General features: G+C 37.7%; 1 protein-coding gene across 5 annotated transcripts in view; it reads right to left on the reverse strand.

The window, feature by feature from the left end:
* CSMD3 (CUB and Sushi multiple domains 3) overlaps positions 1-24,670 on the reverse strand; it is a 684,493-nt gene that overhangs the window by 427,654 nt on the left and 232,169 nt on the right. For all 5 annotated transcript variants that reach the window (XM_084509891.1, XM_084509890.1, XM_084509889.1 and 2 more), the window contains exon 6: positions 21,030-21,142. In XM_084509891.1, coding sequence (XP_084366017.1) covers positions 21,030-21,142 — 113 coding nt within the window. The remainder of the gene's footprint in view (positions 1-21,029; positions 21,143-24,670) is intronic.

Raw genomic sequence — 24,670 nt, forward strand, 5'->3', positions numbered from 1 at the left:
TAAAATGTGGGAATGCTAGAGGAACGTATCATCCCTTTATAATTAGTACATATATTTAAAATTTACTTATTTTAAGTTGTAAAGAATGTGTCCATAGTAAATTAGAATTTAACCATGTTTAGAAACTCTAGGCCTGAAAAAAGCAGTGACATTTACCACAAGAAAAGTTCATGCGTTGGAAAGAAGGATCAGACAAATGTATTTCTTGAGGTAGATCTTAATTCAAATTTCTGTATTTTAGAGACAATTTATTATCTTAACCAAAATTAATTAATCTCAAACAAGATGACCTGAGTTTTATGCTCATTATAGAAGCTTGAGTTCTAGGCTTATTATAGTCATAGAATCGCTTGAGTTGAAAGAGACCTTAAAGATCAACTAATTCCAACCCCCTGCCATAGGCATGAATCACAGAATCACAGAATCACAGAATTTTCTAGGTTGGAAGAGACCTCAAGGTCATCGAGTCCAACCTCCAACCTAACGCTAACAGCCCTCCACTAAACCATATCCCTAAGCTCTACATCTAAGCGTCTTTTGAAGACTTCCAGGGATGGTGACTCCACCACTTCCCTGGGCAGCCTGTTCCAATGCCTCACAATCCTTTCTGTAAAGAAGTTCTTCCTAATATCTAACCTAAAACTCCCCTGGCTCAACTTAAGCCCATTCCCCCTCGTCCTGTCACCAGGCACGTGGGAGAACAGGCCAACCCCCACCTCTCTACAGCCTCCTTTAAGGTATCTGCCACCAACTTGATTCAGGTTGCCCAGGGCCTCATCCAACCTGCTCCTGAGCACCTCCAGGGATGAGGCACCCACAGCTTCTCTAGGAAATATGTTCTTGTCCTCCCACTCAGTGAAGGATTTCCTACTAACATCTAACCTAAACCTACCCTCCTAAAGCTATTCTTCCTTATCTTATCACTCTCTAAGTTACTCTCCACCTTTTTATAAGCTTATTTTAAGTAATGAAAGGCTGCAAAGATGTCTCTCCAGAACTTTCTCTTCTCCAGACTTAACATCCCCAGCTCTCTCAGCCTCTCTTCATAGCAGAGGTACTCCAGCCCTCTGATCAACTTCGTGGTCCTTCCGTGGACTCACTCTAACAGGCCAATATCCTTCATATGCCCCAGACCTGAATACAGCGCTCAAAGCAGGGTCTCACAAGCGCAGAGCAGAGTAGAAGGAGACAATCCCTCCCTTGACAGGCTGGACACCCCTCTGGTGATGCAGCCCAGGATGCAGTTGGCCTTCTAGGCTGCAAGCCTTCTAGGTTGCTGGCTCTTGTTGAGCTTTTTGTCCACCAGAACCCCCAGGTCCTTCTCTGAACAGCTGCTCTCAATGAGTTCTTCTCCCAGTCTATGCTCATGTCTGGGACTGCCCCAACCCAGGTGCAGCACTTTGAAGTTGGACTTGTTGAACTTCATTAGGTTCACATGGGTCCACTTTTCAAGGTTGTCCAGGTCCCTTTGGATAGCATCTCTTCTTTCTGTTGTATCAGCTGCACCACTCACAATATTGTGTTCAATCCCAGATTAAGCTGTAGATTTCACCTGTAGCTGCTATCTCCTATTAAACCAGAACTGTTTTTCTCTCCTAGAGGGGCTAGCATAAGCAAGAACTACCAGTGATTAGTCAATATACATTAGCACATGATTTAAGACTCAATTTTAAAAGTAAAATTAACATAATTACCTGTCGATATTTAATTAACATTCTTTCTTATAAGATATGGTTAAGAAAAATGTTTTAGCAGGATTCAAAATGATAGGATTTTAAGGAAAATGAATTAATTCTCTAAATTAAATTGACAGTGTGAAATTACAATATTACCATGCTTTCAGATACTAACCATCAACTGGACTTAAACTATTCTCATCACAATGCCAGTTTACAATAAAGCTTCGATACAGATTATATAACCATAACTTCTATTATTACAAGTCAACTGTTATAATTCCATAGACTGAAAGCACAGGTATAGTCAGCCAGCACAACATAACTGACTTGAAAGCCCATCACTAAACATTTGAAATGCAACCAAATAAGTATGATTCATCAAGAAGTATTCTGAAAATGTTATAAAGAGTTTCTAAATTTGCTCTTTCTTCAGAGACAACTGATAAATAAATACTAACATTAAACTAGTGTTTTAATACTACTTATTTGTACTACTTATTTAGTAACAGCATGCTGATTAGGAGTCAAAAAATAAAATATAAACCAAAAAGGTTAATATTCTATAAAGTGAATTTGTTTTGTATCACACATGGATTAAAACAAATGTTATCCATAGGAGCATAGAATAACTCAGGGCAAAATGTACCACCAGGAAGCCTCTTAGCCATGCTTCTGCATAAAGCAGCATCAACCCTGAGGTCAGACCAGGTCACTCAGGATTTTATATGGTCAATTCTTGAGAAAACCTCACAGGATGGAGACTGCCCAATTTCCCTGAGTCAACTTGTTCAAAAGTAAGATTCACAGCAAGTTTATCTTTATATATGGTCTGAAGATCTTGTTTCCAACTCTGCCATCTTTCTCTCTTTCTCAAACCCTACTCCACCATGAAAAGCTTGGTTTTGACTTTTCAATAATCCCCTTGAAGACACCAGGAAGCTGTTATTAGCTTTGCTGGCTTCTCCAGGGTGAACAAGACCAGCTCCATCGGCCTCTCCTCACAGGGCAAGTGCTCCAGCCTCCAGCTGCCTCAGCAGCTCTCTACTGAACTTGCTCTATCAAAATTGGATGCCTTATTCCAGCTGTGGTCACATGAGTATTGAGTAAAGGACAATAATTCTTTCCTTTGATCACACATTCCTGTTAATGTAGTACAGAATATTGCTGCCAGAGCACATTGCTGGCTTGTGCTCTGATTGCCGTCTGCCAGGACCCACAGGACCTTTTCAGCAGAGCTGCTTGCTACCTGCCATTACTATGCCATTCTGTCTTCCTGGGTGCAACACTTTACATTTGTCCTTGTTGAGTTTCATAAAGTTCCTGTTGGCCCATTCCTCTAGCTTCTCTACATCTCTCTGGAAGGATCTATCTATGACTATATTGACTATTGACTGATATTTTGGCATCATGTGCAAATCTGATGAGATTGTACTCTGTTACTGATTTTAGATCATTGGTAAAAACATTGAACAGAACTAGTACCATGACAGACCCTTGCAGTACTCCACTTAGATTCCAGGTAGAGTATGGCCTGTAAACAACTATCCTCTAAATTTACAAGTTAGTAACTTCAGTAGTGGAAGAATAAATGAAAATCGGTGGATTATTCATAAAGTAGTTCACAAAAAAAATATAGTATATGCTTGAAAAAGACCAAATAAATGGGCAAATTTAGACTATCAGACTGTAAAAACATCAGTTGACATAACAATAGATTTTTAACTCCATATAAATTGTGTTCCCTTTGGCCACTGTGTGTAACATTATATAGTATAAGGGCATTACAATCCAACTAACTTTAGACCTGAAGTCTTACATATCAGTATTAAATTACACTTCTGTGTAATGACATTTCTATGTAATGTAGTCATATGATATACCACTGAGGTATATAATATATGATTATCAGGACTCTGAGGGCCCTGGTGGGCATAAACAGCTCTGCCCAACATCCCCTAGGTCTCCCTCATCCCTGCCTGTGACCCAGGATCCTTTTTCAACCCCTGAGGCTGTCAGCCCCTGCCCCGGTGAGACCACCACAGGGCCAGTCTCCAGCTCTCCGCAGCACTGCTTTGTGCAGCCATGAGCCCCACCCAGCCAGACCCAGACCCCAGCCTCCCTCTGTCCTCAGGGAGATGCCAGATGCTCAGGGCTAGGGCTGTCCTGAGTGTCCTGGCTCCCCTGCTCCTGGCCAGGGTGGTGGGATGGGTCCTGCCCTGCTGGTCTCCATGCAGATCACCTGCGGTCCACAGCTCACCAGCCCTCAGGGAGTCAGATGCTGCACCTTGACAGTAACTGTCTCTTCATCACTGTGAAAAATACACTGCCTACATACAATTAAAAGCATTACATTTAAGAAGAGGTAAGTAATTCTCTCTTATTTCTCACTCAGAATAAATAAACTAAGTTCATGTCTAAACAGAGTAAATGTTACTTATAAAGTAATATAAAAATGAACTACTTAAAAATGAAACTGTACCATCTGGTCTTTTATGACCTAAATGATTCCATGATTCTATGATTTTTGTTGTTGTTTCATTAAAAGGTCAAAATACACTGAATAAACAAGGAATGTTTTTAGTAATGCTTTTTAAGAAAGGTCAAGTGCGACAAAAACAATTCTCTAGGAAGGAAAGTTCTTTCAGTGTACATAATGATCCAAAACCCACTTAAAGAGATAAAGCTATTCCTACAGAACATTATGTGCTCTCAGCATCAGGTGGGCAGTAAGCAAACCTTTGAGCAATGAAATGGGCATCCAGTACAAAACATGAACTTTGCCTCAGGAAAAGCTTCCCTGGGAGATGTCCCCAGTGATCCATTAGTCAACAATTTCAAGATATCTAAAGCTAAATACTTACGTGTTACAGTTAATTTCAAATGTATTCTTTCTACTGTAGAGTGCCCTATCTAAAAGTAAAACAATTTGATTTTCAGAAATGTTAGATGGTTTCGAATACTTCTTACATTTCTTAGCTAATAGTACTTAAGGAGTTCTGAGGAGAGTGGTTGCTCAGAATATCTGGTAACAGCAGATTTTTGAAGAATGGTTTGGGGTTGGAAGGCACCTTTGGAGATTGTCTAGTCCACTGATTTCCTAAAGCTGGGTCAACTACAGCATGTTGCTCATGATAGTGTCATGTTTTGGATATATTCAGGGATAGAGACTCTACAGCTTTTCTGAGCAAGTGTAGTGGGTTTACATGGCAAGGTTTTGGTAGCAGGGGGCCATAGAGGTGGTTTCTGTGAGAAAGATCTAGAAGCTGCCCCATGTTTGGGAAGGGCCCCATTGTTTTCCAGATCTGAGCCAATAAGCGATGTTGTTTTGTGCCTCTGTGAGAGCATATTTAAAACAGGGAAAAAAAACGCTGCGCCACACAGCAGCAGGGAGTGAGAGAACAGCCTTGCAGGTGCCAAGGTCAGTGTAGAGGAAGGGGGAGAGGTGCTCCAGGTGCCGGAGCAGAAGTCCCCTGCGGCCTGTGGTGAGGACCATGGTGAAGCAGGATGTCCCCCTGCAGCCCATGGAGTACCACGGTGGAGCAGGGTTCCATGCTGCAGCCCGTGGAGGAGACCACGGTGGAGCAGGTGGCCCTGCACCAACGGAGGCTGCCGCCTGTGGAAGACCCCTTCCGGAGCAGATTCTGGGCTGGACCTGTAGCCCGTGGAGAGGAGACCACGCAGGAGCAGGTGACCTGGCAGGAGCCGCTGCCCGTAGGGGAGCCAGGTTGGAGCAGTTTTCTCCTGAGGGATGGACCCCGTGGTACGGACCCATATCTGGAGCAGTTCTGGAAGAGCTGCTGCCTGTGGGAAGCCCACGCCGGATCAGTTCATCAAGGACTGCATCCCGTGGGTGGGACCCCACAGCACAGGGGACGAGAGTGACCGAGAAGGAGCGGCAGAGAAGAAGTGCTGTAGACTGACCATAACCCCCATTCCCCCGTTCCCCTGCGCCACTCGGGGGGAGGAGGTGGAAGAGGATGGATGGGGGGGAAGGTGCTTTTGTTTTTTTTTTTCTTTTCCTTTGTTTTCTCACTTCTCTCACTTGTTAGTAATAGGCAATAAATCTTACTATCTCCTTATGCCGAGTCTGTTTTGCCCGTTACAATAATTATTGTGTGATTTTCTCGTCCTTATCTCAACCGTTGAGCCCCTTTTCACATATTTTCTCCCCGTTCCTCTTTGAGGAGGGGGAGTGAGAGAGCGGCTGTGGTGGAGCTCAGCTGCCCACTCGAGCGGAACCACGACAGCAAGTTGTTCCAGTTTTTATTACCTTTTCAGTAAAAAGGTTTCTTCTGTTTAAATGGCATTTCCTGAGTTTCAGTTGGTGCCCATTATCATTTATACTTAGACTTGGCACCAATGAGATGAATATGGTTCATCACCCTCTTTATACATGTATGCACTGACATAACCATTTAGGCTTGTTTTTTAAAACACAACATTTTTTTGTTAGAGAGAAGCGTGTTAAACAGCTACATTTTCTAAAATGGAATCACGTATTTAAAGAAACGCATATCTGAACTAGAAGTTTAAAATAATATACATGCTACACATTCTTTCCACTTTTTCTTAGAAAAATATCCTACCCTCAAGTCTAACTACCTACTTCAACAATCAAATTTTTGGATATAATTTTGTAGGTCAGCACAACAATTTATTTTCCAGAAAAACTCAAAGCTGACACTGGAAGAAAAAAAAACAAAAACAAAAACAAACAAACAAACAAAAACTCCCTGAGAGATTTGTCCTGAATAAAAAAGCAAATAATGGGTATGTATCGCTCTAAAGAATATTCTCAAAAACAAAAAGATTTCTATGAAATTATCAATATTTCTTATATGTGTTGAGATAGTAAAATACCCTTTCAAGCTGTTCAGCTTCCTCAGATTATCTAAAATATCACCTTTATCTAAATCAAGGACATACAGATTCCTAAACTCCATCACAAAATCTATTCCTCCATCCAAAGATGGAAATTCAATATTTTCACAGATTTTTCCAATTTTCTAGAGTCAATAACCAATAAACCATGGCTTTGTGGCTTTCTGTTCTATGGGGGCCTCCTTTCAGTAATTTCTTTGTCTGTAAAAAAGAGCTAACTACTCTAACTACATCAGACCATGAAGACAAAGAAAGAGGTAGTGGTAAGTGGAAGTAGGATTTAGGTTGCAGATGATAAAAAGGAACAAAAGACAGAAATGAGGATTAATATTAGGCTAGGTTACTTGGAAAAAAAGCACAAAAGACAGACTGCAGAATCAGGAGACTAAACTGTGGAAACTAATGTCTCAACTAGTGTTACAAACTTCTGTTTATATTTTTATTTATTTCAATTAAATTATTTTTATAACTGTTAAATGAGCAATATTCCAGTCTTAATACCCCCTGGGAACAATAAAATCCTAAATATAATACTTTTTAAGAATGGATTATCTGTTGGTTTGTTTGTTTGTTTCTTTGTTTCCCTTACAAAGGAAAACATTTTTTGTTCCTCATAGGGATTTCTTTGCAGTATATGCCATTTCTTAGAACTTAAAGTCCTTAATAAAAAACATTTTTTAATAGCAATTACTTAAACATTACTGGGATTAATATAATCAGTTTCATATCTTCCTCTGCACAGTCTATCTCACAGTGTTGTCATTTCAAAAGTACTTTATGTAAACTTACAGTGATGGTAATTAATTTGTATTAAGCATGCCTTTCCTGGATTATGTGTGCATTTCTGACCAGCAGAAACCCTTTTTGTGTGGTTTTGAGGGACAAAAATTCAGTTACACAGAATCACATAATCACAGAATGGTTGAAGTTGGAAGGGACCTCCAGACATCATCTAGTCCAACCCCCCTGCTCAAGTAGGGTCACCTACAGCAAGTTACACAGGATCACATCCAAGTGGGGTTTGAAAATTAAAAACCTTTCCCTTCTCAAAAATGTAATTATGAAAGAGAATGGAAACCTTTTTGAATGGGTCTTGTATTGAAATGGTCATTCTTTATTCTGAATTTCTACATGCTTATAGCATATTATGTTTCTGTGTCTTTCATTAGGTTCTGGTCATATATGACTAGAATTTGGCTGTTAATAGAACTGCTAACAGTTTTACCATCATTACTAGGTATTTACTTCACATAAATTAAATGGCACTGTGATCATGTTGGCCGAGGCAAGAATTTCTGAAAGATTCCACAGAGTTCCCACAGTAAGTTCTTTTATGTGTAAGAAAACGTTACTGGATGAAAATTAAATGAGAATTCTCAGCAAGTATTAAATATTTTTTGTTTTTGTTAGCCTTCACAAGAGGTAAAATTGTGAATTTCTTCCAGATTGGTTAATATTCATAAACTTCCATTGGGGTCATTGGGAAGATGAATGATTATTAGCGTAAATACCACTGACTGGTTTTCCATAAGTGTCAAAACAGTGTGCTCAGACAGGTTCAGAAAACCAGCCACAAGTCAATTTCCTAAAACTGAAATTTCTTTCAAGACTGCAATCATAAATTTGTTTTGACTGTTGATTTACTTAAGACATAGAGGTTTTTGAACTTTCCAGAGCAAAATATGATTTAAACTTGTGGTTTTTATGACTCTTTTCTGAAACAAAAACAAAAACAAAAACAAAAAACAAAACAAAACAAAACAAAACAAAAAACTATGCAGCACCAGGCTGCATACAAATGAAAAGAAATTCTTACTTCTTGTATCTCCAGTTATAAACCTACATACACCCTATGCTTATTTGTTACACTAACACATATATCTATTAGGAATTAAAAGGTTGTGACTTTAATCCCAAATTTACTAATAAGTGAGAGAAGGAAGGGGAATGCCAGGTGAAAGTGCCCTTTCCTATTTGCTTTTGTATAAGCTTTATTTGATTTGAATATATGTCCTTCAAAATTCTCTTCGCAATGTATTTGTACAGATCAGGGGGCATCAAGAAGGAAGTACTGTAAGCAAAAATAAAACATTACTACCTAAGAAATTGTCAGCTTTGTGAAAAGTGTTAGCATTACCTAGTTTTCAGGTGCCATGGATTGAGGCTCAAAAGACTCAGGTGCCCTACTCTTCTAGGAACTTTCCAGGCAACTCTCAGCAAGTCACTTCATTAGCATGTGCTTCAGTTTTGTCATCCAAAACAGAAAGAATAACTAATTCCATAGTGAAATTATTTAGAAATACGTATATAAAATGTTACATAAAAATCAGCTGTTACTACTCTTCTCTTCCATACTGGCACATTTGAAAAGTCAATACTGCTTTAAGCTAATATAATTCAGTTTTAAATAATATACAGTTTCCTAACTTTTCTGTCTATTTCTGTTCTGTCACACTAGATGCCTCCCTTTTGTTTGTTCCAATATTTCCATTTCTACTATTCTATGGCTTACTTTGATTTCTGCTATGATTCCTGTTATTAAAAAGGCAGTATAAAGAACAGTTTACTGCATAAAGTACCTGCCAGACCCAAGTGCCTAAGTCTAAGGCACTAGACTGCATTGAAGATAACTCTTTTTACAAGTTAACTGTTTGTTTTTTGTTTGTTTGTTTTAATTGGGATACAGAAAGTACAGTTCAAGTTTCTTCCTTTTTGAGGAAATCAGGATATACATTTTTCACATTCCAGTTGAATTTCTGAACTATCAGAAAAGTATAAATCTCTTTCAATTTCTCCCAAGTTATTCCCCTTGATACTGAGAATTTAAATATTCATTGGATGAAACAAAGACCAAAAGTTACTCACTTAGCCTAATTTTATAACCAAGCGATTAAAATGTAAGGGTACTGGGAGAAATTTTCCATTTCTACCTCATTGAATAAAGAAACAAGAGTAAGAAGCTAGGCAAGCATTTATTCTCTGAGTTTAGTCCCTTTTTTAAGTACTTACTGAAGCTAATTTTCCATGGCAACTTTTAACTGATACTCTCTTTAACCAGACAGCATAGGTTTAAATGTTGTTTCTTTAACATAAACGTTTGGTTTTGTTTCTGAATTTTTATTAAAAAAAAAAAAAAAATCTGATTTTTTTCTGAAATGCATAGACCACAGCACCAACAGGAGTCAAAGTACAGATTGATTTATACAGTGGTGTATTTTCTGTTTTGTCCTCCATTCCTTTCTAACATTTAGCTAGCTTTTTCAGGCACTCTAACCTTAGAACTGTGTGGTGCACTTCGACTATCTTAGAATAGAAGAGCTTGACGATATTACTGAAAATAGTAATGATCAACAGAGACCACCATTTTACTTGCAAGTTAAGATTATTTTTTCAGTGCTTGCTATGCTAAGAAAGTTACAAAGAACTAGCACAAGCTAAGGTCTTTGAATTCCTCAGAAATGTACCAGGAAGACTATGTAACTCTAAGATCCCAGTCACACAAAGACAATCAATGTCATGATGATTTAGGAAACTGGTACAAGTGTCTCACATGCTGCTTGTTAAAATGAACCTCTGCCTAGGTATAGTGATGATAGTTTGCTGTTTCTTGAGGCAATGAAGGTGCCCCTCACAAAGCATGGCAGAAGTATCTTTGCCAACTTTCTGGCCAAACTGCTAAGAAGAGATTGAAGGTAAGAATGATGAAAAGGGAGATGAGTCACATTTAAGTGAGATAGCAATGGAAATGAATGCAAAGGATTTAGAGGAATATGAAAGACTTTAGAAATGATAACACAAGGTGAAAGGACACCTTTCTCGTGTACACATTCTGTGACAGTATACGTGTTTATTAAATTCCAGTTGTTTGTGAATGGGGGGGGGAAGTTAAATTTTCATCTTTAAGGTAATGCTATTAATACAGTACACAAATAGAGTACCCATTATTAACATATAAAAAGATCCACTGAGTGGAACCAAAGTGGAAGTAGTGTAGCTGGAAACTGAAAAGGTAGTTCAGAATACTCTCACATTCCTTATTTAGAGTAGAAGTTATTAAAAGCTAGACTTATCATTCAATAGATTTGAGGATATAAAATCTTATTTACCAAGGCATTTGGAGGATACTTTGCACATGTTTTTACTTCTGTAATGAGATAATGTTAGCTTTGAAGAGTAAAGCCAAACATCATCACCCTCACCTATACTGTGAATAAGTAAAAAAAGTAGTATCTTATTTAACAGTAAGAAATAACTTCTGACGCACCATATTGCATGGTTCATTTCCATTTTCATACTGCAGAACAGAATTTTGAATCTAATTTCTCCACTGGAAAAATAGTAGCTTTCTTATCTTTAGGCAGGAAACTAATACTAATTTTGGCTAATACTCAGTCTTCATGCATATGATGTGATTAGAGTCTTCAAAAATAATGCAGGGGAAACATTCAAAAGAACAAAGCAATTATATTTCACATATTTTATGTTTCAACACAGTTCTGTTCATACAATAAACTATAAAAACTACTGCATCTATCTTTAAAGTACAAAAGCACAACAAAAGTTCAAGTGCTCTCAAACAACTAAGCAACAAACAAGCTGTCTGAAGAAAAGAAATAGATACAGAGAGAAAGGGTAGTTCTGCACCATAGGGTACACAGTCTGGTTAGAAAGTATATGACAAACTTAAATATGAGGCAAGACACCAAAAAATCCCACATTCAGTTATTTCATTATCTAGTTCTCTACATCTGGCTATTATCAAAATTATCTCACTCTGTACTTGGATGTCCCCTAACACCACAGAAAAGATCCTGAAAATGGAAAATGACCTCCTAAAATTAAATAAGAAGAGAATGTTAGGCAGGGAAAAAAAAAAAGGAGTGAGGTGTGGGGGAAGGGGAAATCATCCAGCAGAAATACTTCTATCTGATGTAACTGACAGTATTCATTCTAACACTTAAAATCTGTTTTCCAAAATTAGACTATTTAAGGTTTGTTTATGTTCCCACTAAACTACATAGTGGTCAAAAGCATTCAAAAATTAACTCAAATGGCTTATCGCTTTTAATTATCTAAGAAAAAATAAATAAATTTTCCACACGAAAATTAAGTCACTTCCTGAAAAAGCCCAAGCATATTATAGGAACATTTGAATGTCACCATTTTCAAAGGGGAAACAGAGTGTTCCAACAGTTTCTGTACCAATAGATATTCTGACTGTATAGCAGTGCTTTATCCCACCTTTTTCCCTGTTTTATCCTGAAATGAACAGATTATCAGTGCAGTATGTTACAGTGATTGGTGGTCATGAAGCAGATATTCAGATTAATGTATTACTGTTTTGACCTTATCAAAATGAAGTATCTTAGCTAACTTGAAGTCAAGAATAATTCAGTACATTTTTTCCTCTTCTATAAAGGACTTGAAATTACTTAAAGCCAGTGGTACATAAAACATAGTCTCTCTCTTTTGTAAACAATGAGCATGTGTAGAATATTAAACACATTAAAACATTTGAATGCAACTAAAATACTCATGTTGTGTTTTTTGTTTTTTTTTTTTTTAAGAATATGTAAAATTAAGAAGACACACCTATTAAATCATCAAAAAAATTAGGAAGGACTCTATACTATATCACAACATTAATTCCAGAGTGAAAATACAGTCCATCAATTTAAACATTAGCATGCATTTGAAATTTTCAATTTCAAACTAAGCTCTTATTTATTTATTTAAGATTTGTGTTCTTATTTGAAGTAGAAAACACTGAAGTGAAACTTTAGAAATGGATCCTTCCAGTTCCATATGCAGTAACAGAACTAAATTAACATTCAACAATAATTTTATTAAAACCTATAAATGTGAGAATTCTAAAAATACATTTTAAAAGGGGAGGGAAATGAAATAGAGAAATATTTCTCCTCTGACTTGATTACAGAAAAAACAATGTCATTCTATGCACTGTCATTGTGTCGATGAATAGCTGTGCATAAAAGACATCTCAAGAATGCAAAGGTGAAAAATCATCTGCTCAGAAAGTAAGATGAAGCAAGATGAAGCAAGGCTAACAGACCCATGAGTATGAAACTCTGCTGCAAACATTTACTTCTGGGACAATATATGAAATTTAAGTTCTTATGCCTAGGGGAAAAAAAATCTGATGATAAGTTTCCTTCTATGAAAAGAAGATTCCTTTTTTCTGTCTACTGCTAAATCAGGTAGCTATCTGGGCTGTATTTTGACAACAGGACTTCAGGGTCTATAAAGGGCTATGAATCTACAACACTGAGAATTAGATGTCTGTCATTAAAAACAAATAAACAAACAAAAAAACCCAACACCACAACAACAACAAAAAAAGCAATCACCAAACAAACGAAAAGCTTATCTGCCAAATAAATTAACAATGCAACAAGCAACTTCTTTATACCACCTTCTATTTTATATTACAACCACTTCTATGGCTGTAACTCAAGTGATGCAGCACTTTAATTTCTCTCAGGGAATCTCAAGATCCCATGAATGTGCTGATATTAAACTTCACTTCATGTGAAATCCCATCCAAGATTAAGACACCTATATTTGTGTGTCTGGACTTGTCCTAGGTGTACAAACTCATATTATAATCAACAGTATTAATCAATGTAGTCAGTAAAATACAGCATTTTAATCCATCTCAAAGAACAATCCTTGCACTGCATATAATACCTGCCTAAATGCTGTTAGTTGCCATTTTACGTGTTCTTTGACTTCTTCTAGTTCCTGTACAGAAGGGTATGGTCTCCTGTAAATTCTAATTTGCTAATACTATGCAGATGTGTCGTTTACTCTAGAGCATCTCTACCCAGCCCCTCCCATATGGTCATCTGTGTAACTGCAACCTGTACCAGCAGTAGGTTGACCTTCCCAAAGCGTGGGGGTTAATCTTCCTTAAATCTTCCTATATGTAGTTTGGTCCAAATTTTGGTCCAATTTTGATACTTCATAACACACTGCTTTTATAATATCTTGCTTCATCTCCAAATGCCAGAAAAGCACATGCACTTCTGTCAGCACCATAAAGATACCTTAGGTACCCTATCTCATATGTCAGTGCACGTGTATCTGTGGACGGATGAATTGTGTCCAGATTTAGTAGGTATTTAGAGAAAACCTACAGATGACAAAACAGAGGTATCTACATTTTGATGTAGACTTCTTGAAGCTGGATCTCACCTACAACCTTGTCATAACTGCTGAGTCTTCCAGCAGAAGTATTGTGTACTGTTAGTTGCAACAGGTTTTGAGATAAGTAAAGACAAATTGCATTTAAGTTGTTGGAGTTTCTGAAAAAAAGTGATAAAGATGGTTTTCCCCTTCTGGCAATTCTAGCCAAAATATTCTGAGGCAGATCAGTAGTATTTACTTTGGAGTAAGAAGTTTTTTACTTGGCTGCCAATTGCTTCAAATTATCTCTCAAAGCAAAACAAACAAAAAGTCTAGCTCCATAAATCATTTCTGAATGAAGACAGATTTCTATTCGTATGCAAAATAACATAAAGAAAAAAGAACAACAGAATATCAAACAGTGAAAGGTTGAGTGTCAGTTTTCTCCATACTGGACACATTGAAAGTGCTGGCATTCACCTTATTCAGCTACACTTAGCTCACTGTCAAGTTTTAGGCAGAGTAACCATTTGGATGCTTTTCACACATGAGAATGACAGCTAAATTTTATCCTATTCTGAAAAGCTTATGGATATGTTTCATCCCTTCATCTGTATTTTCCTATAAGCAAAGATTCTTAATAGAAGGCAGACATGATTACTGTGTATTGTATATTAGTGTACTCAACTGACATATCTGATACTATTTTGTTCTTGAGTATTATTTTGTGTATGGCCTAAACAGTGCAACTGAATTACTACACACGAGAAAGGGTGGAGAAAGCCTAAGTAGTTAGGAAGTTGATTTCACAAGTGAGCTGAACAGCAAGTACAGGGCTACCACTGGAACCTTCCAAAGCTTTAAAAAGGATGAGAAAGAAAGAGAGGATGCTGGATCTCAAAAGAAAGCAAAGTTACAGTCTTAATGTTTAGCTATTAGAAAATGGAGAATTCTTTTCCAAAAGCCCTTTCAGAATCAAGGTATGCTTGACATAAAGAATATTGAAGACTGTGTACTCCCATCTATAAGACTAGAAGCTGTGAAGCTACCTTAATCCCTTCTGTCCACTTGGATAGCATTATGGATTCATGCATAAGTGATGGGGTGCAAAAACTAGCCAACAGAAAGTAGCAAGCACAAGGAAATTTTATAGGAACAGTGAATGGACGGAGTAAAAAAGAACAACTAATTTTAAAAACAGCAAAAGAGGATTACCAGTGCTGAGAGACATTGCAGCAGCAGCTTCAGGAAGATCCAAAAGGCTTTGGCTGTAGTTCAGTAAACAATTTCTAACTCAAAAGGAGTTTTAACAAAGCAGTAAGGATAGAAAACACCAAGATGAAAAACCTTCAGTGAATAGAAAGAAATGCGGAAACATGATGAAAAAGAACAAGTGTGTCTTGGTTATGACACTACAACCTGGATAGGGTGGAGGGAGAAATCATTTTGATTCTTTTCTAATTAACATATATCACTTTGATTATCATTTGCAAATATCTGTTAAGAAACGTATAATTCACTACCTTTCATGAATGAAAATACCTATTAAAAGGAATTAATGCACATAACATGCATGACCGTGTACTCGCATGAAGCTGACAGTTTCCCTTAGTTTCGTATACCTCAGTAAATTTAATTTGTTCTGGATAAGCCAAATTATACATTTTCACAGGTGTTTGCAAGACTGAAGCCTTAAACAGAAAATTAAGAAAATTACAATTAATGAAATTAAAAGGTTGTTTAGGACATATTATGTAATTTCCCTAGATTTTTGGATATGCACCTTATTTTTAAGGATTTGTATAGCAACATTGTTATTCTTCTTTTGAAATGGTTAGGTCACAGTAGCTTGAGATGTTACACTGAAGCTACACTGCATGAGGCTACCTTGTGAAAAAGAAACAAAAAAAAATACCACCAACAACAAAAAAAAACATTTAAAAAATAAATAAATTTATGAGCATGGAATGAAATAAGATTCCGGTATTTCATATTTTGTGTAACAGTGATCATATAACCTGGTTTATTTTGTTTCATTTTAATAAAATAACTAACAAGTTTTTGCAGATTGTATTGGATATAAATGGCAAAGTTTTGGCAGCAGGGGGGTTACATTTTTTACTTTTATGACAGAAAGTCAGGGGCTGCCCCATGCAGGTCACAGCTAGTTCCAGCTGGCTCTGCAGTAGACCCACAACAAGACACATCTGAGCCCTTCAGGGGGAATTTGTTGTACCTGTGTGAAAGCATATTGAAGAAAAAGGGGTAAGCACTGATATAAAAGAACAAGACTAGAGAAAGAGGAAGTGCTCTGTTGCAGAATGGTAATACCCCAAAGGGGTATCCCATGTATCACTGTATCCCATGGATAACCTATGTTGAGCATGTACTTCCCTAAAGAGACTGTAGCCAGCTGTTTACCCAGAGAGAGGAAATGAGTAAAAAGGAATGCATGTCAGAAGAAAAAAGTGAGAAAGGAGGAGAAGCAGAAACAAACTCCTATGCTCTGGCTCCAACCATCAACAGTGCCTATCAACTCTTAGAATAGACTTAGGTGTATGTAATGTGTAGATATGAGGAAGAGGAATCACAGAATCACAGAATCACAGAATTTTCTAGGTGTCGTGGTTTAACCCGGCTGGCAGCTAAATACCACGCAGCCGTTCGCTCACCCTCCCCCCTCCCTCTCTGGGACGGGGGAGAGAAATGGAAAGTGAAGCCCGTGAGTTGAGATAAAGACAGTTTAATAAGACAGGAAAATAATAATAACAAAATAATAATAACAATAATAACAATAATGTTACAATGGTGATAATAGGAAAGTAATAATAATATGTACAAACAAGTGATGCACAATGCAATTGCTCACCACCCGCTGACCGATGCCCAGCCTAACCCCGAGCAGTCTGGCCCCCTCCCCCCGGCTAGCCACCCCTATATATTGTTTAGCATGACGTCAGATGGTATGGAATACCCCTTTGGCTAGTTTGGGTCACCTGTCCTGGGTCTGTCCCCTCCCAGCTCTTACTGCACCCCCAGCCTGCCTGTTGGCAGGACAGAGCAAAAGGCTGAGATGTCCTTGGCTTGGTATAAGCACTGCTCTGCAACAATTAAAACATCGGGGTGTTATCAGCACTCTTCTCATCCTAAGCCAAAACACAGCATTCCACCAGCTACTAGGAAGAAAATTAATTCTGTTCTAACTGAAACCAGGACACTAGGTTGGAAGAGACCTCAAGATCATCGAGTCCAACCTCTGACCTAACGCTAACAGTCCCCACTATACCATTTCCCTAAGCTCTACATCTAAACGTCTTTTAAAGACCTCCAGGGATGGTGACTCCACCACTTCCCTGGGCAGCCTGTTCCAGTGCCTCACAACCCTTTCAGTGAAGAAGTTCTTCCTAACATCTAACCTAAAACTCCCCTGGCTCAACTTAAGCCCATTCCCCCTCGTCCTGTCACCAGGCACGTGGGAGAACAGGCCAACCCCCACCTTGCTACAGCCTCCCTTGAGGTACCCATAGAGAGCGATAAGGTCGCTCCTGAGCCTCCTCTTCTCCAGGCTGAACAAGCCCAGCTCCCTCAGCCGCTCCTCGTAGGACTTGTTCTCCAGGCCCCTCACCAGCTTCGTTGCCCTTCTCTGGACCCGCTCAAGCACCTCCATGTCCTTCTTGTAGCGAGGGGCCCAAAACTGAACACAGTACTCGAGGTGCGGCCTCACCAGAGCCGAGTACAGGGGGACGATCACCTCCCTAGCCCTGCTGGTCACACTGTTCCTGATACAAGCCAGGATGCCGTTGGCCTTCTTGGCCACCTGAGCACACTGCTGGCTCATATTCAGCTGACTATCCACCATCATTCCCAGGTCCTTCTCTGCCTGGCAGCTCTCCAACCATTCCTCTCCCAGCCTGTAGCTCTGCTTGGGGTTATTGCGCCCCAGGTGCAGGACCCGGCACTTGGCCTTGTTGAACTTCATGCAGTTGACCTCAGCCCATCGGTGCAGCCTATCCAGATCCTCCTGCAGAGCTTTCCTACCCTCAAGCAGATCGACACACGCACCTAACTTGGTGTCATCTGCGAACTTACTGAGGGTGCACTCGATGCCCTCGTCCAGGTCATCGATGAAGATATTAAAGAGGACCGGCCCCAGCACCGAGCCCTGGGGGACGCCACTAGTGACTGGCCTCCAACTGGACTTGACTCCATTCACCACGACTCTTTGGGCCCGGCTATCCAGCCAGTTTCTAACCCAACGAAGCGTGCGCCAGTCCAAGCCAAGAGCAGCCAGTTTCTTGAGGAGAATGCTGTGGGAGACGGTGTCAAAAGCCTTGCTGAAGTCAAGGTAGACCACATCCACAGCCTTTCCCTCATCCACCCAGCACGTCACTCTGTCATAGAAGGAGATCAGGTTCGTCAGGCATGACCTGCCTTTCATAAAGCCATGCTGACTGGGCCTGATCGCCTGCTTCCCCTGCAAGTGCTGCATGATGACTCTCAAATGAGAGGTGTCTGGAGCAAAGATAAGCCTGCAAAAGGAGGAGAAGTGTTTTCTCTAGCTATTTCAATGCATCTTTGTTTCCTAACACCCAAGCCAGTAACTAAATATTCTGAAGTCAAATTCCCCAAGTCAAGTCTGTTTTGACCATGATGGTAATTGATAAATGATATTCCTTATCTTTGTTTCAACCCACATGTTTTCTGGATTGTATTCTCCCTATTTTCTGCCTTATCCCAAAGCAGGGCAAGAGAGAAGTGAGCAAGTGGCTTTGTGGGTGCTTTGCTGTCAGTCAGGGTCAACCCACCTCACAAATATATTAGCACAAAATACGCAGTTCTGCAAACAACAGCTAGCCAAGGGAGTGATTAGGTGAGTGTTGAAGTGCCAAGCAGTGATGAAATAAGACAATTATGTAGTATTCTGAAGCTCAGAATTTGAAATTTTTCCTTAGAAAGAGAGAAAAATGCAATAAAGAAAGCTAAAGTAGATGAAGTGATAAGAAATTACTAATTCTAGTTACAGAAGGAAGCCAGAAAAAGTTAAATTAATATTCATCTTAACTAAGCAGGTGAAAGAGTGTGCTTTTGCAATGAAGTTATTACAGCATTAAAAAAAAAGAATAAGGTAAAAATGTAATATATTGAGAGTATTATCAGATATGTTCTCAAAAGTGAAGTGGAAATAAACTCCTGATAAGAAAATCTTTCTCATCTATCTGTATCACACTGCCCTTTGGAATAACTGTTTTTGATTTTATTAATCATCTTCTTTTGTGACAACTTGTGTCAATATACCAGTGAAATTAGTGATTGAAAATTGTCTTTACAAAAGGGCTTAAAGTTGACTCTGATAAAATAAAGGCTTTTCTTCTTAAAAATAAATAAATTTTGTATACATTCTTGATTTCTAAACTTATGAAATATTTTTAGTATGTTTACTTCCTTTCCTTACACTCTCCTACAGTCTACATCATCTCAGAGACTACTCATCTCTATTACCTGACCTTACATATTTCATTTTCTACTGTCAAGTTCAACTTGTAATGATCATATCTGCTTGAGTATGAACATTTAATGCTTTTGCGTGCTGAAATTACTGTCCATATATCAGTTTCTTTCAAAAAGCTGTAAAAGATATTTTCTTAATTTCTTTATACCACAGCCTTTCACAACTAAGTATAGAGTACACTTTAATATACATTCAGAAGTACATCATTAAAAATTAAATGAGCAAAACAATAATAAGAATTCTATAACATAATCACTACAAATTTAGGCATATTAGGTGGTGAAGAGAAACTGCAGTTACACAGCATATTCAAATTTCTGAAACCTGACCATTAAAGTATTTTATGTGGCTTGCCAAAAACTAGACAAAAGTCTATTCTCCTTAAGCTAGCACTTCTGTTTTTTTCTGAAAATCACTTCTGGCAGGAATGTGAGTGTGCCATCTTAGATTTAGTTTGTTCTTGATAATTCAAAAACGAACATCTGCTCAATGCAAATTACAATCTGCCAAAATAGTTATCACATTGTTTCTCAATTGTTGAGTAGGATCCAACACAAAATTTCTACTTGTTTTCAACAGTACCATAAGCTAGATATCTTCCAGTAAAGTACGTGGTTTATTGTATTGGGTATGAAGGATGCCATGAAAAAGATGTCAGTGCCTTTTTATAAGAGTTACAGAAGCTTTGCCTACAGTAAGTAGGCTCCTTTTCACTGAAGTCACTTATGGTACACATTACAAAATCTAACAGAGTCTAAATACAGGTAAACATATTTGCCTAATTAGTAATCAAATTCTACTGTGTTCTTGTATAGAATGTATTATTTGAGGCAAGCACACAGTACTAAAAAGTTATAGGATAAGTTACGTGAAAAAAAAAAATTGTTAGCTGTAATTTTTATATTAGTTGATTAATTTTACCAGATTCTGCAAACATTTATGTAGCTAATATTTCCTATGCTGAATTAGAATGGAGAAATGTAAAAGAAATTCCTGAACTAAGTCTCATAAATAGGAGTGCTATGATTTTTTTTTTTCAACAGATAAACGGAAATGCAAAAGAGCCCAAAAAGAGCTACTGTTCATTGAAGATCCACTGGTAGACCATAGATACTGAAAGATATTATTTACAGTAATGTTTGTGAAAAAGTAGACAGTATTACAATACACTAATGAAGCACAGTTTTTATCAGCACTTCATCATGATAACGATCTTGCTCCAAATGGCGATACTCCCAAGTTAATGCTTCAAATGTTTTCACTCTTATTCAAAATAATGCTTGTTCATAAAAACAGTGGATAAGAATCTTACAGGTTAATTGAACCCTTAATAGCACAATGCATTCATAAATAGGTAGTACGAGATAATAGTGATGAAATGCCACATTTGTAAATAGAAACTTACTCACTGTTTTACAAACATGATTTACAAGACCATAGAGGCAAACGCATATTTTAATAATAAAAAACATTATTTCTGCATGTGTTTTGCAATCTCTTTCAGAAACCAGGACCATTTTAAAAGCTAAGTACTGCACAGGGGAGAGTGAAATAGATACCTGCTGTAATGTTATATTTATAAACTATACATATACACACGACTCATACTCGAATATACTGTAATTTGGTATGTCACGCAGCTGACTTTATCATTCATGTAAATACAAACTACACCTTTATAGGGATTTTTTTCTCTAAATGTAAAATAGATCTTCACATTTCCCCCATGACTTCAAGCTTTTTTTTTTTTTTTTTTTTTTTTTAATAAAAACAACAACAACAACAACAAAAGAAATGTATTTATATAAATGTACCTTGGTAGTGAGCACTAAATCCACGGTATCGATGATTGCTGTCTGTTACAAAATGTAGTCTGAGCCAATTTTTGTTGCTGATAACTGGAGGAGGTATATTCATGCCAGAGAGCCTAAATCAAAATAAAAAAATATTAATAAAAGATAAAATAAAATAAAAAATATCAAGGCTGAAGATCAGTACATTTTTATAAAGCTCTGACAAAGATCTTGTATGGAATCTTTTTTTCTTTTTTAAACACACATGCAATTCATAATGCTGGTGAGTGAGACTTTATATATCCTTGAATAATATGTTATGACAAGTGTGAACAGACAACATTGTCCACTCTGCATGACAAAGTGATGGGATACAAATCAGCACTAATCTGGAAACCGTACAGTCACGCTACTGATCAGGCACAGCATTATCATAACGCTCAGGCTAGAAAGATTTTGCGTCTATCTAGGTCAGTGGACAAGTTAGGCAGAACACTGCTCTGGGCAGCAGGAAAGGTATTGCACCCTGTGACTTTCATGTTCAAGATACAGCACAGGAGAGCTTAAATCATGCAGACCACTGAAAACTGTAAAACAGACGCATTTTTCAAAGGTTAATACTTCTCTAAATTCAGGGAAAACAGAAGTAACTGTTACTCTGTGGCTTCAGTGAATATGCAAACCAGTTATTAGAAGAGAAGGGAATTGTGGTGGATTGACCCCATCCATCAGCCAAACACCACACAGCTGCTCGTTTGGTCCCCCTCCCCTTACAGCAGGACAGGGGATAGAACAGGAAGGGTGAAATCTAGAAAACTCATCAAGTTGAGATAAATACAGCTTAAAAAAACAGCTTAATAACTCAAACCAGGGGGTGGGGGGGAATCCAATGATACAAAAGCAATCACTCTGCTCTTCCCACAGACAAGACCTAGCCAGTCTTCAAACAGTATCTACCTGCCCTCAAAGCCCCCTCTCCTCAGTTTTTATTGCTGACCACGATGTTGTATGGATGGAATATCCCTAAGATCAGTTTGGGTCCCCTCTTCAGCTTTTGTATCCTTCCAGCACCTTGCCTTTCCACAGCCTACTCACTGTGGCAGCGGAGAGATAAAAAGAGAAAGCCTTGACGTCGTGCAGGCACTGCTCAGTAACAGCCAGAACACTGGGGTGTTAGCAACTCTGTTTTCGTCACAGACCCAAGCTACAGAACCATATAGACTGCCATGAAGAAAATTAACTCAAAAGAAGTCAGGCCCTGTATAGAACCTATTTTTTGTTGTAGTTTTTCTTGCTTTTCTGTTTTTATTGTTAGGACATTGTTCCAATTACTGTAGCCTTTCATCTTGACTTGCTCATTATGAAGGTCTGAATTAGAGGTAAATTTGTTTGTTTGCTTTGTTGTTGTTTGTTTTGTTTTGTTGTTTTGCTTTTAATAGATGAAGTGAATGTCAAAAGGTGAATAAGCTTTTGATAAAAAATCCTTCAAATCAGTAATCCAATATATTTTTCTTACTAAAGCAGAAAGAAAAATCACATCTTCAGGATATCTACATACCCACCTAGGTCCTTCCCTTTTATTTCTAAACAGAGTTCTTGCTGTAGTTAGAAATAAATGCGAGCCATTTTACATTCACACATTGTGGATTCCCCTTCTATGTTTAAAAAATTCTATAATGAAACAGGTCACAAAGCTATTCAGGCAATCTACTAGTGAGATTTAGTTTTAGTAATTTCTTGCTTTTACAGAGGACTTTTCATCTAACCTTTAAAGTGGCTTTGCAACGTACAATAATGTCATTATCAGTATTTTTATCTCCATTTTACAGACAGAGAAAATCATGCACATGGAGGAAACTACTTCAATCACCTAGCAAGCCAGCAACAAAAAGAAAACTGGAAGAAAGAATCTGAAAGTTCTGAGCTCTGGTTTTTACAACTTTGCAGTAAAGTTAGATGACTACAATGATAATTTTAACAAAAACTAATTCAACCATTATTTCATTAGTGTGTACATGGTTTCTAGATGAGGAAGTGGTCCTGATTTCTCTGTATTATTACAGCCTTGGCTGAAAACTGTGCTGGGGTGGATGGGAAAGTGACCTTTGTAGCACTGAAAGAAATTGCTTGCATTCTCAGGGTAAAACCAATTTCTTTTGGGGGTCAGCCTTAAGGAATTTGCTTGGCTCTACCATTACTCAATTCCAGATTCTGAATTGGTTTAGTTATTGTTATGGACAATGATCAAGGTACATTTGAAGTCAACTGTATTCACAGTGAAACAAGTAATTTAGAAGTGAAGAAATATAAAAAGTATCCCTTAAAAATGTCTAATAAGCTTGTGTAGGTGATATTGTTTTGTAAGGAAGATTTTGAAAGAAAAACAACTTGGAGGTGGTAGTGTTCCTTACATCTTTTCACAACCAAGCTATCTGAAAATGGAATTTGTTTTAAGACCATTGTCCAAATTTCCAAAACTGTGTTAGTGCCCTCTTTCCCTAAGGGACTATCATATCTGACAAAATGTCTGGCTGTCACAACTTGTTATTTAAGGGCCTGAAAATACTTGCTTTAGAATGTTTTTATACTATGGAAACCCACTAAGTGATCATTTCAGATCATTTCAGATATGGAACATATGGAATCTAACTTTTTTCCAGCTTAATGCCTGTTTAAAAAAAAAAAAAAAAAAAAAGCATGATTGTTTAAAAAAGAATTTAAGAAAAAAAATAGTGCTATGAAATTGCAAAAGGATATGTTTAGTGGATAAATCCATGGTGAGTGTATAAGCAAGTATTTATAGAAGTATTTATACCTCTTTTTGGTGTTCTCCCCCCCCCCCCCCCCCCACCTCTGCCCCATAGAATTACCAGTCATTTCTGCATGAACCTGAAGAAAACCAAGGAACAATGGTTTTATACTAGTTGCTATGTAAGACCTGGGTATTCTGTGTACTTCTCTGGTAGGCTTAAGCCAGTAATACTATTCCTAGAACAAAGTATGCAAAATATAATCAGAAATACCAGTTATGGTGCCTCTTGGTTTCTATAATTTATTTATTTATTTTGATTTTTGTCCTTTCTTGTTGTTTTTTAATATATATATATATATATATATATATATATATATATATTGCTAATTAAGAAGTTGCATCCCTTCTTCAGGAAACTGTGGCTATCAGTTTAATCCTTGTTTCAGGCAAAGGGATAAAGGAAGGGGAAATCCAAAATGTCACCTAAGTTCATTATCCTCAACACAAGATAGCATCTATAGAAAGAGGCAGTTTCTGTACAAATACATGTGTAATTTATGTGCACTTTCTACCATTTGTATTTCCAAAATGATCATTCTGCAGAAAGGATTAAGGTTTTGATCAAGCAATAAGGAAAATGAAACTTACTCTAGCCTGTAAAGATTAGACTGCAGGCAGATGACAAAAAGAGCAATCTTCCACTTTTGAACTCTGAACCCTCTTTCAAAATTGTTTATGACTTTTTGACAGCCAAGTTCCCCAAAGAATCTAGATCATAATGGTGCATGCAGACTGTCAGACAGATTCCAACTCCGAAGTCCTACACCAATCATTTGTGTAAGCAGAGCATTCTTCTTGGCTTGTGTTCATGGTGAAAGACTCATTTTTGCATTAATGAATTCTACCTTCC

The sequence above is a fragment of the Aythya ferina genome (genome assembly GCF_964211825.1).
Source record: "Aythya ferina genome assembly, chromosome: 2".
Taxonomy (NCBI): Eukaryota; Metazoa; Chordata; class Aves; order Anseriformes; family Anatidae; genus Aythya; species Aythya ferina.